This window comes from Lissotriton vulgaris, chromosome 2_1, assembly GCF_964263255.1.
Source record: "Lissotriton vulgaris chromosome 2_1, aLisVul1.2, whole genome shotgun sequence".
Lineage (NCBI taxonomy): Eukaryota > Metazoa > Chordata > Amphibia > Caudata > Salamandridae > Lissotriton > Lissotriton vulgaris.
Genome location: NC_141687.1, coordinates 352,689,564 through 352,704,528, shown reverse-complemented (window position 1 = coordinate 352,704,528; position 14,965 = coordinate 352,689,564). Strand labels below are relative to the sequence as shown.

The 14,965-nt window shown below is 53.5% G+C and overlaps 1 protein-coding gene across 2 annotated transcripts in view; it reads right to left on the bottom strand.

Moving 5' to 3' along the window:
* The window catches only part of SEZ6 (seizure related 6 homolog), a 1,086,274-nt gene that overhangs the window by 54,878 nt on the left and 1,016,431 nt on the right, over positions 1 to 14,965 (bottom strand). For both annotated transcript variants that reach the window (XM_086955133.1, XM_086955132.1), the window contains exon 14: positions 7,958 to 7,996. In XM_086955133.1, coding sequence (XP_086811259.1) covers positions 7,958 to 7,996 — 39 coding nt within the window. The remainder of the gene's footprint in view (positions 1 to 7,957; positions 7,997 to 14,965) is intronic.

Genomic DNA, 14,965 nt, shown 5'->3' with positions numbered 1-14,965 from the left:
ATTATCTTTTTTTTTTTCACAACCATTTTTATTGAGCAAAGCAGGCAATAAAATCGTGGCACCCCACAGATCGGAGATCACCACCAACAGTTAGGACACAGTTTGTAATACATGTAGTAATGGTCAATTAGGTACCGAAAATAGGCTCAAATATGAACAAACCCACAACCCACCCTACCCCGTCAACTCCCAGAACCCCCTATCTCCCCGGACCCCCCCCCCCCCCTCCCCCGCTCCCTACGCACGTGTACAATTAGCAGCAAGTAAAGGTTTAGGTGTAGTGTGACGGGTGTGCCACAGAATCGGGCCAACAACTTTAGCACAATCATATGTCCTCTTCTCGTTCCACTGGGGGATCCAGCGACAGTCCTCTGTAGTCGGCCCACCGCTTCCAGATTTTGTAGAGTTTGCGGGGGCAACCCCTTGCCTCAAAGACCGGTTTCTCAAGTCCCATATAGTAGTCCAACCCTGCCTTCCACGCAGACAAGGGGGGGGCCCTCTCTCCCTTCCATACCCGGGCCAGATCCCGTTTGGCAACAACAAGCCCCAAGAGCAGCAAGTGGCGTTTATAGATGTTCCCACCAATGCCCTCCATAACATGCAGCAACCCCAATCGGTGAGTGCGGGGGAGATCCCAACCCAGGACCTCGGACAGGCAGCTCCACACACCCCTCCAAAAGCCAGACAATCGAGCACATGACCACACGGTATGCAACAAAGATCCTGGCGTGGCTCCACAGCGCAGGCACTCCGGGTATTCAATCAACCCAGCTTTCCACAACTGTTCGCGGGTGTAATATGCTCTATGAAGGTACTTGAATTGGATAAGCCTGAGTCGCACAGCGATAGCGGTCCCACGCGGGGATTCCAAGGCCTCCCTCCAATCGTCCTCATCCAGGGGGCCCACATCCACCTCCCATGCCGCCCGAAGAGGGAGTAGGGTAGAGGAGCAGTGAGTGACCAGCATCTGGTAAATACGGGAGACCTTTCTATCCTCCAGGTCCCCCATAAAGACCTTCGCCTCAACCGGGCTAAACTCAGGGAGAGAGTCCAGATTGGCAATGCTCGGGGTGAGGGCGTGGCGCAATTGTAAGTAGTGGAAGAACTGGGACTGAGGCATTTGGAACTCCGTGCGGAGCTCTTGAAACGATTTAAGGGTAGTGCCAGACATTACCTGGCCCAGTAGTGAAATGCCAATTGCCTCCCATCCCTCAAACCCGTCCAGAGCCAAAAGCTCCGGGAGCTGGCCATTATGCCATAGCGGCGTCTCCGCTGCCAATTTGCCCCACCAGCCCATGCGGCGTAGGGTCTGTCTCCACACCGCAAAAACCACTCTTGTGACCGACGGCAGTGCTCGTCGCAAGCGGGCCGAGTATAGAATGGTGTGTAGCGTGTTGTCACCCATAAGCGAGCGCTCCAAGGCATAGGCCGGGTCTCCCCTGTCACTGTACCACCATTCGTTAAGGATGAGCAGCTGAGAAGCCTGATAGTAAGATAACAGATCGGAGGTGGCCAGGCCACCACAATAGGTAGACAGGAAACACGTCTTCAGCGCCACTCTGGCCGCACCACCAGCCCATAGAAAACGGCCCAGCGCCGAATTGACTTGGCGAAACCACTGTAGGCCAATAGGGTAGGGGTAGTTTTGTAGCTGATACAGCAGGCGTGGTAGCGCAACCATTTTGAAGATAGCAGATCTTCCAAAAATTGTAAGGGGCATCCTGGACCACGTTTTGATGTTGGCCTGGACCCGTTCCCACACGTGCAGAATGTTGCGGTCCCAGGCAACGGTGCGCGACGATAAATACACTGAGGTACTTCAGCCCATCCGTCGCCACTCGCAGTCCCGCTGCCCAGGGGTCCACCACGACCCCGCCACCCAGCACCCATATGGTCGATTTTTGCAGATTAAGCCGAAGGCCGGAGACCTCGCCAAAGACGCGCATGACGTCTAGGACTCGGGGCCCAGAGTGCTGCAGGTCCGTGAGGAAAAACAGGACATCATCTGCATACAATGCAATTCTATCCACCAGATCTCCATTCCACACAAACCAGCGTATCCGTGCATCTGTACGCACCCAAGATGCCAGGGGCTCCATAGCCAGGGCGAATAGGTATGGGGACAATGGGCAACCCTGTCGGGTCCCCCGACCAATCCGAAATCGCCCGGATGCGGCACCAGCCACCCGGACCGAGGCCGTGATATTGGTATATAGTAACTTAAGGTATGACAGGAAAACCGGGCCTAGATTAAGACGGGGCAAGAGTGTAAATAGGTATGCCCAACTTATAGAGTCAAAGGCTCTGTCCATGTCCGCCAACAGGAGAGCCGCTTGTTCGTCCCGGGCCCCCATCGCTGCCTGTGCCAGCCGGATGTTATGACGAGTGGCCCTGCGGGGCATGAACCCGGCCTGGTCGGGGTGGACCAGGTCCGTAATATAGGGAAGAAGGCGGTTCGCCAGGGCCTTCGGCAAGATTTTGGCCTCTATATTCAATAGCGATATGGGCCGGTACGAGTCATGCCTGTCAGGGGCCCTGCCCGGCTTCAGAAACACCACAATTTCGGCATGGCGCCAATCCGGCGGTAGCTCCCCCCGAACCCGTGCCGCCTCAAGCGCGCGTCTGTACTGAGACCCCAGCTGGAGGTGAAACTTCTTGTAAAACTCACACGGGTAGCCGCTCGGACCCGGCTCCTTCCCGGTGTTGAGCTGCCCCAGCGCCTCCCCGAGTTCTTCAGCAGAGAGCGGAGCGTCCAGCGCCGTTCTGGCTTCATCGGAGACAGCCTTCGGCGACAGATCATCCAGGAATGTGGATATCTCATCTGCCTCCAGGGAGTCTCGAGGGGCATTCTGTTCTTCGAAGTAATGGGCAAAGCTAGCCGCTAGGCGGGTCGGGTCCATCACCACCGAGCCGTCCTCTGCAGTGAGGCCCGGCAACGTGAGCGGCTGAAAAGTAGACTGACACAGCCTGTGAAGCATCGTGCAGGACTTGTCGCCCCACTGATAAATCCTACTGCGTGTGGCGAGCCACGCCTGCCTGGCCTCATCATGCAATACCGAAGCATAGGATTGCTGCGCCTGTAGGAGCAGCCGTACCACAGTCTCACCACCCCCTTCCCGCCCACGCTGTTCCAGGGTCTCCACCTGAGCGGCCGCAGCGGCAATGGCCTCCCGACGCTTCCGGCGGGCGGCAGCGCACCAAGCGATGTCCACCCCCCGTATCGTGGGCTTCATCGCCTCCCAAACCACCACTGCATCAATGTCCCCCACAAGGTTATCACGCCAATAATGATCAATCGCCTCCCGCAAGTGATGGACATAGTCAGGTTGTTGTAGATGCCCTGAGGACATCCGCCAACGGAACGGCTGCCGTTTTGTGGGGAGTTCTATTGTGGCGACAACTGGGGAGTGGTCGGACAGACCCCTGGGCCAGATAGCAGCGTCTCGCACATGACTCAGACAGGCACCAGGCATAAAGATATAATCAAGTCTCGAAAAAGAGCCATGTACAGCCGACACATACGTGAACTCACGCGCAACCGGATGCAAATGGCGCCACACATCCACCCAGCCCAAACTGTCCGCTGTCGCACGCAGACTAGTATGTGGGGCAGAGGGAGAAGGATCCACAGCCACTGGTAGTCGCCTCTGGCGGTCCAAGCACACATCAATCACCTCATTCCAATCGCCCCCAACCACCGTCAACACATCTGGGATGTCATCCCATATCGCGAACAGTCTCTCCGACAGGGCCCACTGCATAGGGGGAGGGGCATAAACACTACCAATAACTACAGGCTCATCACCCATCATTCCTTTTATAACGACAAAGCGGCCCTGGGGGTCTACCCACTGCTTCTCATGAACATAGGCCACCCTGCGATGAACTAAGATGGCCACCCCTCTGGATCCCCTTGTAAAACCGGCATGGTAGACCTGCTGGAAGCCAAACCTCTGAAGGCTAAGGACCTTGGAGCCCAACATATGAGTTTCTTGAAGCAAAAGCACGTCTACCGCCTCCTGTTTCCCCCAGCGCAACACCGCTCCACGCTTGATTTTATCGAGCATCCCCCTCACATTCCATGTTACAACACGTATGGACTTATTGGGAAGCATAGTAGTCTGGTCAACCATTGTCCAGGTGATTCCCCCCACCAGGCCCCCTGCGCCACCCCCACACACCCCACCTCTCCCTCAGTTCAGCAGTAATCCACACGTGCGACTCTCCCCACCCACCCCAGAGCCCCGAATCCAAACCCACCACTCCCACCCAACCCCAATCTTGAATCCCCCCCAACAACAAACCAACTCTCCCTACATCCCCGTCCCAACTCCCCCCAACCCTATACCTCATGGAACACTGAAGTATCTGTCGCGGCATGGATAGACCCGGATCCAAAACCGAGGACCCAGGGCCAACCATACCAAAGGATCCCAACATCCCGACCTCAACACTCACACCCCCCCCCCCCCCAGACAACTCCCACAACTCGTGAGGGTCAGAGGCCCCTTGGAAGTCGCCTCCCGAGCCCCAACAGCATCACCACATATAGCCAAGAAGAGTCTCAAAGTTGGCAGTCTGGCAGCAGCGGCTCCCCCACATAAACAGCCCCACTACATGATCCGTTGCAAAGTAGGGCAACACATTACCGGGAAAGACAAGGGCCCAGGCCCCATCAGGGTTCAACTGCCAGCGTCAGAGTGTTCAGAGTCCATTGTTCCACTGGTCTGCGTCGCGCTGGCGGAGGCGGATCTCTTGCGTGATCGGGACCTCCGATGTCGTCCTTTACGGGCCTGGCGGTTTGTCCGTTCTTGCGATGATCCCCTTGACCCGCCCGGATCCAGCCCCGGCTAAAGACCTCCTCTGGGGAGTCAAAGAAATGGGTCCAGGTCCAGGACTGGTACACCACCCGTAGGCGAGCCGGGTACAGCAGAGAGTACTGGAGTTTCAGGCCCCGCAGCTTGGCCTTGGCAGCTACAAACGATTGTCTTTGTTGTTGCACAAGCCTGGTATAATCGGGAAAAATCATGATGGTGTGATTTTCATAAGAAAGTGGGCCTTTGATCCTTGCTTCCCGCAGTATGACATCGCGGTCATGGTAATTCAAAAGTCTAGCAATGACAGGCCGAGGACGCTCACCCTCCGGCGGCCGCTGTGTCAGGGCCCTGTGTGCACACTCGATCACAAAACAAGAAGACAGGGCCCCCGGCGGGAGCCAGCTCTCCAGCCACTGGGACAAAAACTGCTCCATGTCGTCCTTCTCACACCTCTCCGGAAAACCTATAAAGCGAAGGTTGTTCCTGCGTGCGCGCCCTTCAGCATCCTCCACTCGAGATGCGAGAGTCTTCTGGACACGCTCCATCTCCGCCATTTTCTGTTTCAGCGTGCCAATGTCCGTCTCTGTCACCGAGATTCTGGATTCCGTCTCCGTAATCCGCTCCACCGCATTGCGAAGGTCTTGGAGCAGCAGTGTCACATCTGCACCCACAGCCCCAATCTTAGCATCTAGCATGTCTCTGGACTAGGTGATTGCCGCCAGGAGCGCCGCGTTGTCCGGCCCAGCCCCGCTGCCGCCGCCGGGCGCCCCAGGTCCTCCACTGGGCCCGGTAAATTTGTCGATGGGACCCTGCTTAGGCGGGCCTCCTCCACCACCTCTGGTCATGCTGCGTGCAGTCCCACCTTCACTACACCTCGGGTAACCGCTTCGGGTTATGGTCTCCGGAGCCTTCAGCCAAGCCTGACAACACACCCCAGGATCGGGGCAATCGCCCTCCGCGGCGAGCCCCGGTGGATCTTCAGGAACGGTCCCACAGCGTTGGACTCAGGTGGCTCCGATCCCTGGGCCAGGGCACATCCGCGCGTCTGAAAGTCTCTCTGGGATGATAAGCGTCAACCACTGCGCCCAGGTCCAGGCCGGTCTCAAGGTCGCAAAACTCGAGGCCCCGGTCTCACAAGGGTGGAATAGGCCTCTGCCACGCCGTGCCGCCCGGGGAGGCTCTCCAATGCACGGCACTGGACCGCAGGGCACCGCTGCAACTCTTCTGCTCTCGGTGCTGCAATCGCCGGACGGGGACTTGTCCGGCCGGCCCGATCTCCGGCTACCTGCCACCGACCACCTCCCGGCAGCCTGAAAATCAAGGTCCCGGCTCCACCGCCAACCGCTAGGCCGCACTCCGTCGCCGGCGTCTCCGGAAAAGTCTGAAAGGGGAGGTCAGCACACCGGAGAGGTCCAGGCACCTCCAGGAACAGGCGCCACTCACGTGGTATCGTTAGCGGGCTCGGGGGCCAGGATAAATGAGCAAATTGTGTCCGGGCCGGCGGGAGCTCTACAAAGCTGCGACCGCCATCTTCGCCCGCCAAGCCACGCCCCCCGTTATATTATCTTTTTGATTCTGCTTATTGATGTCTTTATCAGCATTTGCCTCAGAATCTTGTCACTTTAAGTTTTACATTTCTATATAAAGATTTTAAAACGCCTCAGGTGTCTGTGGTCATTCAGAAAAGTATAAACTAATGTTGTGTGAATAAACCAAGTGAGTTTCTCTTCAAAGTGTTATCACCTGTCCTCAAAGCTCCTGATCCATCAGGAAAAGTAAGTGCCTGTGGTAAGTCAGGTGCTATGGTAATAGTGTTACAGGAGACACTCATAGAATACTGATAGTGGCGTGTAAAATCACCCGACTTACAAAATTATATTCGGAATCACGTCATGGGCCCAAGTGCGTGAAAATCTGGTAAACTCAGAGTCGGGTGACCTGCGCGCTCTATCAGGGGAAGGATTTTTAAACAATAGATTGCTGGTTCCTAAGAAAGAATTCCTGCACCACACAAAAAACATCCACATTGTGGATTGTACAGAGGCAATTACAAGGGATGGAGGGAGGGACGGGTAAGGTTTTTCCCGTTATAGGAACCCCCCTTCCCAGGAATAATCAAAGTTAAGGCTGGTAGCGGCTAGCATGTCCCGAAGGTGGTGAGGTAGGTAACACAAAAATAAAATACATTAAATGAAATAAAAAACACCTACCTGTAACGAGCGCAAAGTCCTTAATCATCTTCTCTACTCCAGGCAAGCTCCCAAGCCAATCCTGGCCTGCTCTCATGTTGTTAAACAGCATGAGAGCAGCACCCTGATTGGAGGGAGCGCCCTGTCTCAGCGCTCCACATTGCACTGGAGGCCTGCACTTAAAACAAGTGCAAAGGCAGCCCACCCTCCTCCCTGTTGCTGCCATTCAGCAAGCCCCGCCCCGTTATGACCCTCCGTTCGGCATGGAGTGATGTGATCAAAAATAAAATTGTAATAATTAAGTTCATTACCATTTTATTTTTCGTCTCTGGGGACATTTCAGTTGGGCGATGCTCCTCTGCTATATGGGTGTAGCCGCCCCAGGACTTGAATTAAAATATGTAAATCTGACAGTTCAGATTTGCAAATATTTGAACAGGAAACGATTCTGATTTTAACCCCTTCACTGCGAGCTCGTCATGACCACGCCCGTTCCTTAGAACGCCCAGCACAGCAGGGGAATTAGCCCCACGTGTGAGCGTTCTAACGGTCATGACGAGCTCAGCTTGTCATAAGCACACGGGAACTGTGGCTCATGACGAGCTGAGCTCGTCATGAGCATGGGAGGGGTTAAGAAGACAAGGAGAGGAGGTCATGGATAGCCTGAGATATCATGGTCTGACCATCCAGAAGTGGCAGAAGGAATGAAATGCAAACCACTTGCAGCCTGCCATTGGGTCCTTGATCAGTGTGCACCCAAAACCAAAGTCCAGGAAAACAGAATACTAGAAGCCAGACAGCACTCGTAGAGCTGGACCTGGATACATTCAGATTGCGAGTCCTAAGAGGCAACTCCGCTGCTCAACCAACACTGATGCGGAAGAGCAGCAGGGGACGTAGACAGAGCACAATAGAGGATGCAAGGTTGGGGCACATGGAAGAAGAACTTACCCTTTTCTTGATGGCTGCTGTAAAACACGTCATGGGATGCTGAAAAATAATAATGACATGGAAATATTTAGCAAAGAGCAAGAATTTAAGACCTGGTCCTTTAAAAACAAAATGACATTTCTGGGTGACAGCCGCGCTTAGCAAGCATTAAATACATACATGCTAAAGATAGACAAACACAAACACACCATATAGCTATACGAACACATGACCCTGCAAGCATACAAACAATCATGTTTCAAGTATCAGATCCACCTCAGTCCAAGAGGGCATCCTCACGCAGAAGGGAAATGAAATGAAGCATCATTTGATGTTACTCTTGAAGGCTCTATTGCTTTCTAGCTAGTTTTGTACACACATCAATGATGAACAACTGGCGGACATTCATGACAGTCAAACAAGATGGAACAAGTGGATTTTGGAGAGCTTTCTGGACACGTGAACACTAGGTGCATCTGAAGATGTGTGGCAAGAGACTTACTATGCTGGTCATTATATTTATATACACAATCATTGACACAGAAACCTGCAGTCACATCACAGACATTTCAGACACCCACAGAACTGGAACACCTTCATGGTTACAAAGAGACATGCATACAACCCAAACGATCACAGCAGGGAACCCCATTCCCAGGCAAACCTGTACATACAGAGAAATTGTCATATTCAAACATGGCACAACAAGAGGTACACATTTATGCACAAATATGTACACACAGACACATTAAAAGAAATACGGCATACATTACATAGAGACATATTTATAAAGACATGAACTGTAGATGTCTCGAGAAGAACTGCGGAAACAGCAAATCCTTGGAAGACCGCACAACCTACAAGAACGCCATGATAGAACACCACCAACGTATCAGATCCACCAAAAGGACCTTCATCCAGAACAAAATCCTCGCCAACTCCAGCACCTCCAAGGAACTCTTCAGCGTCATCCAAGAATTCACCAAACCCCTCAGCGAAACCATGGACATCACCCCCTCCCAGGACCCCTCCAACAAGCTTGGCACCTACTTCCATCTGAAAATCAAGAGCCTCTACGATAACTTCCTCGAACAGACATCCGACTCCGAAACCACATGCTCCTCCAGCAACGTCAGCCAGTCCACCATCTCCTCCTGGACCCCAGTCACCACTGAAGACACTGCATCGACCATGAAAGGTTTCCACTCAGGACCCCCACAGACCCCTTCCCCCCCACGCATCATACACAGAGCCACCGCCGCCAATGCTCCAGAACTACGATGCACCATCAATGCCACCTTCGAAACCGGCATCTTTCCGAGGAATGGAAACGCGCAGAAGTCATATCCCTACTCAAGAAGCCCTCAGCAGATCCCACGGACCTCAAGAACTACTAACCCTTCTCCCTCCTCTCTTTCATGGCAAAGTCACCTGAGAAGATCGTCAATATCCAGCTAATTAAATTCATTGAAGTAAAGTCCATCCTCGACCCCTCCCAATCCGGATTCCGCAGCTACCACAGCACCGAGACTGGTCTATTTGACACCACGGATGACATCCACACCCTCTTTTGCCAAGGACACACTGCAGCCCTGATCCTCCTCGACCTCTCCACAGCCTTTGACACCGTCTCCCACCGCTCTCTCACCACCAGACTTCTCGACGACGGCATACAAGGAACCGCCCTCGACTGGCTCTGCTCCTTCCTCACCGGTAGAACCCAAAAAATCAGGCTGCCACCCTTCCTCTCTGAACTCATGGAAATCAACTGCAGAGTACCCCAAGGATCGTCGCTCAGCCCCATGCTCTTCAACAGCTACATGGGCCCCCTCACCGCCATAGTCAGAGAGCAAGGAATCAGCATAGTATTCTATGCCGATGACACCCATCTCATCCTCTCCCTCACCTAGGACCCCATCACTACCAGACTCAACTTTCAGGAAGGAATGATAGATGTTATATCCTGGATGAGCAGCAGCTGCCTGAAGCTCCACTTGGAGAAGACAGAGGTCCTCATCATCAGACCCTACCCCTCTGCATGGGACAGCACCTGGTGGCCCACCGCCGTCGGCAACCCCCCATCCCAATGGACCATTCCCAGAACCTCGGCATCGTACTCGACTCCTCCCTCTCCATGAGCCGATATATCAATGCTGTTGCCTCCGCCTGCTTCAACACCCTCTGCATCCTCCGAAACCCCTCGAATCAAGGAAGACCGCCACCCACACACTCATAACCAGAAGGCTGGATTACGGAAACGCCCCCTACGCCGGGATCAACAAATCTCTGCTCCACAAACTCCAGACCATACAGAACACCGCAGCCATTCTCATCCTCGGAATCCCTTGACACAAACACATCACCCAACACCTGTGCAGCCTCCACTGGCTCCCCGTTGAGAAGTGAGTAACTTTCAAGATACTCACCCACGCCTACAAATGCCTCCACAACAGCGGACCCCAGTATCTCAACAATAGAATCTCCTCCACGTACCCAAGAGAAACCTCTGATCTGCCGACCTCACACTCGCCAAACCCTGCGCATCCACAGAGCAAGAACGTGTGGAAGAACCTTCTCCTACATTGCGGCCAAGACCTGGAACGAGCTCCCAATCTACATCAGATGCTCCCCCACCCTACACATTTTCAGGAGGACATTTAAGACCTGGCTCTTTGACTGACTGGTGCTGCTCCCCCTCCCCACCCTCACCCCCTCAGCACCTTGAGACGCTCATGGGTGAATATCGCGCTTAAAATTCCCTGATAGATTGATTGATAAACATTAACACAGATTGTGCCATACATAAGCAAAAGCATGTTATGTTATGTTATGTTATAGCCGTACTTTTAGAGCGCACGGCTACCCCGAGGGGTGTCCCGGCGCTTTAGCAAAGAGGCCTGAGAAACCCAGAAACACAAAGGCAGAGACGCAACCGTCACAGAGATCACAAGGAGAAAAGCACAGTCTTCAGCTCCTTCCTAAAAGCCAGGAGATTATTAGCTTTGCGGGGGGAGAGAGGGAGCTCATTCCAAAAACGAGCCGCCACATATTGGAAGGACCGGCCTCCCATCCGGACTCGTTTCACAGCAGGTACCACCATTTTTGCCAGATCGGCAGACCGCAACATCCTCCGCGGAACATAGAGAGCGATGCGCTTCCTGATATAGCTGGGGCCGATAGAATGAAGGGCTTTAAACTCCAGCGTCAGGATTTTGAACCTTATTCTGCTAGAGATAGGTAGCCAGTGCAGCCTATTAAGCAGCAATGAGGCACTGGCTCTCCTTGGCAAGCCGAATATGGCTCTTGCCGCCGAATTTTGGACAATTTGCAGTCTGGACAAAAGGTACTTTGGCAGACCTGCAAAAAGCGCATTTGCGTAGTCTAACCTAGACCCCACAAGCGCCTGGAATACGGTCTTACGGTATTGCAGGGAGAGCAATGGAAGGAATTTCCTGAGCATCTTGAGGATGCCAAAGCATTTCCCCGATAGCCCCAAAATGTGGGGTCGAAAAGAGAGATCGTCATCAAATACAACTCCAAGATTTTTCACTTGGGAAGATGACTTCTCAGGAGGGAACATATCCTGGGGCCACCACGACTTCCAACCAGGATCAGGGGCACAGCCAAAAAAAAGCAGCTCGGACTTATCCGAGTTGCATTTCAGGCTGTGCCGCTGAAACCACGTGAAAACTGCACTCAGACAATCTTTAATTCTGTCGCCGTCAAACACCTCTCCCTTCCTGCATGTAAACAGGAGCTGGGTGTCATCAGCATATGAGATGACCCGGGCCCCATAAGCCTCCGCTACCCTCGCCAGAGGGGCCATATAGATGTTAAAGATGGTGGTGCTCAGAATGGACCCTTGAGGCACCCCCACCTCTAGCGATGGCATTTCCGCGGAGAACGATGGAGCCCAGATCACCTGCCGACGGTCGGCTAGGAAGGATTGAAACCAGTCCAACACCGTCCCCCTCAGTCCTATCTCCCTGAGTCTTAAAAGGAGACCTGCATGGGGGATGGTGTCGAAAGCCGCCGACAGGTCTAGCATGACTAACATAGCCTTTCCCCCCTGATCGAGCGTCTCCCTGATGGCGTCAGTCACCTCCACGAGGGCTGTCTCCGTGCTATAATTAGCACGGAAGCCAGATTGAGAATCATGGAGCAGGTTGTTATTCTCGATAAAGGTGGTAAGAGTGTGTTGAGCATGTTTCTCAACCACCTTCGCCAGAGCAGGGAGGAGGGAGATCGGTCTGTAGTTAGCCAGCTGCAAGGGATCTAACAGAGGTTTTTTGATCAGCGGCAGAATGAGTGCATGTTTCCATTCTCGAGGTACCACCCCGGAGCTCAGTGACAAATTGAGCAAGGGATTCAGCAAGCTGTTTACTGCCGAAGCCACCTTGGCCAGACACTTAGCTGGACAAGCATCCAGAGGAGAGCCGGATTGAAGCCGGGATAGTAGCTCAAGCGATGTTTCACAGGACAACTGGGGAAAAGCCGATAGTGTGGGCCCGGGCTCTACCTCTAAGGGAGGTGTCGACCTCCAATTGGGGCCTGAGGCAGCGGCGTCCATGGAAAGATCCACGGGGGGAAAGGAGTCCTGAATCTTTATGATTTTTGTGACAAAGAAGCTGCCTAATCCAGTCTTCAGTGTGAGAGTGTCAGAGGGCACCTGCAGCCGGATCTACAAACTCTTTCACAATTCTGAACAATTCCCTGCTCGTATTATCAGCTTGGCCTATTCTATGCTCGAGGTAGTCCTTTTTGGCTACGGCAATCTGTTTGTGATACAATTTCTTGACCTTCTCCACAGGATCGTACTTGTGGCGCCAGAGTCTTTCCGCCTTTTTACAGTCTTGGCGCATTGTACGTAGTGTGGAGGTAAACCAAGGAGCGGAGTCATGGCAAGGGGCTATTCTAGCTGCCTTCGGTGGGGCTAACTCCTCAAATCTTGCTTGCAACCAGTTCTGAACCAGAGTTAGGTCAGCTTCTAGGTGCCCTGTCAGTTGACACGGATGTTGATAGAGAGCATCAGAGAGCATGTCAGCTGTCACTAAGTGAAATGCTCTGGACTGTCGAGTCAACTCCCTCTGCGTTCTTTGGCTAGTCCTGGACTCGTGTATTATAACGAAATTTATTAAAAAATGGTCTGACCAAAGAACAGGGAGTGGCGGGGACACCTCGATAGGCACCGTAGAAAAATTAAATCTAACGTGGCCTTTAACATGGGTGGGACTATCAATGAAAGGGGCAAGGCCCAGCAGTGCAGTGATGTCCCGCAATTTGGACGCTTCAGCGTCTGTTATTGAGTCCATGTGCAAATTTAAATCGCCCAGCACCATACAGTGCTCTGCTCGCATGCAGGGTACAGATAAAGCCGACTGCAGGTCCTCAAAAAAAGAGCCAATGGGCCCCGGTGGTCTATAAATAAGAATCCCTGTACACGTCTGCGTGGCCGATAGATGAAGAGTAAAGCCTAGGGCTTCACATCCTGCGATATTATCCACAGGGAAAGAAGAACACCTCAAGGCCTTGTCTGCTATCAGGGCCACCCCACCTCCTCTGCCCCCAACTCTGTCTTTCCTTAAGATGGTATAGTTAGAAGGAAGGGCACAGGCAATGTCCGGTTCCGAACCCGCCCCCAACCACGTCTCAGTGAGAAATAGACATGATAGTTTGGAATGTGCAAGGAGATCCCAGATATCCGAGGAATGGCAGGCCAGGGACCTGGTGTTCAAGAGGGCACTATGACAAGACAGAGAGGAGACTGAAGGGGCAGGTGTTGGCATAGGCGAAGCGCGCCAACTACATACTGGACAGTCTTTACCCAGAAGGCGGCCTCCGGGGAAAAGAGAATTGCAGCCCGACTGGAGGGGACGCAGAGCGAACAGGGCAGCAGCGCTGTAGGTGATCATCCTAGCGCGGCGGATCAGAACGCCAGCCACCAGATCGTAAAAGGCCTCCCTGCTCGATGATTTAGCCGAGTCCCAGAGTCCCGCCTCGCGCGCCTCCGAGACGCTGACGGGCGCAGACGGGCAGGACTCTGGCACGACTCAGGCGCAGTGAGGGCGCCACCGCTGCGCGTTACCGCTGCGCGATACAGGCAAGCTTTAAATAGCGTGCTCTCCGCGTCCCAGATCACCTGGACGCTCCAAGATGACGCTCACACTCCACTACCCAAGGCAAGATGTCCGCCGTCAACCACAACCTCCCCAGAACCGGACCCGCCGAACAGCGGTGGTTATTCCAGAAATTATGGTGCAAGGTAGGGGGCAGGAGGGGAGCTAAAAACGAGGGATAACGAAAATGAAATAAAAATAAATTCCAAAACGGGTCTTTAAAATGCAGCAGTGCAATGCACAAGGAAACGCGACCAGCGTGACCAGCAGCGAGGCGCCAAGTAAATCTTAGCCTCAGGATACCTTACCAGGTAATCCCCTCGTGTTGCTCGCCCTAAATAGCGTGCTCTCCGCGTCCCAGATCACCTGGACGCTCCAAGATGGCGCTCACACTCCACTACCCAAGGCAAGATGTCCGCCGTCAACCACAACCTCCCCAGAACCGGACCCGCCGAACAGCGGTGGTTATTCCAGAAATTATGGTGCAAGGTAGGGGGCAGGAGGGGAGCTAAAAACGAGGGATAACGAAAATGAAATAAAAATAAATTCCAAAACGGCTCTTTAAAATGCAGCAGTGCAATGCACAAGGAAACGCGACCAGCGCGACCAGCGCGACCAGCAGCGAGGCGCCAAGTAAATCTTAGCCTCAGGATACCTTACCAGGTAATCCCCTCGTGTTGCTCGCCCGAAATAGTGTGCTCTCCGCGTCCCAGATCACCTTGACGCTCCAAGATGGCGCTCACACTCCACTACCCAAGGCAAGATGTCCACCGTCAACCACAACCTCCCCAGAACCGGACCCGCCGAACAGCGGTGGTTATTCCAGAAATTATGGTGCAAGGTAGGGGGCAGGAGGGGAGCTAAAAACGAGGGATAACGAAAATGAAATAAAAATAAATTCCAAAACGGGTCT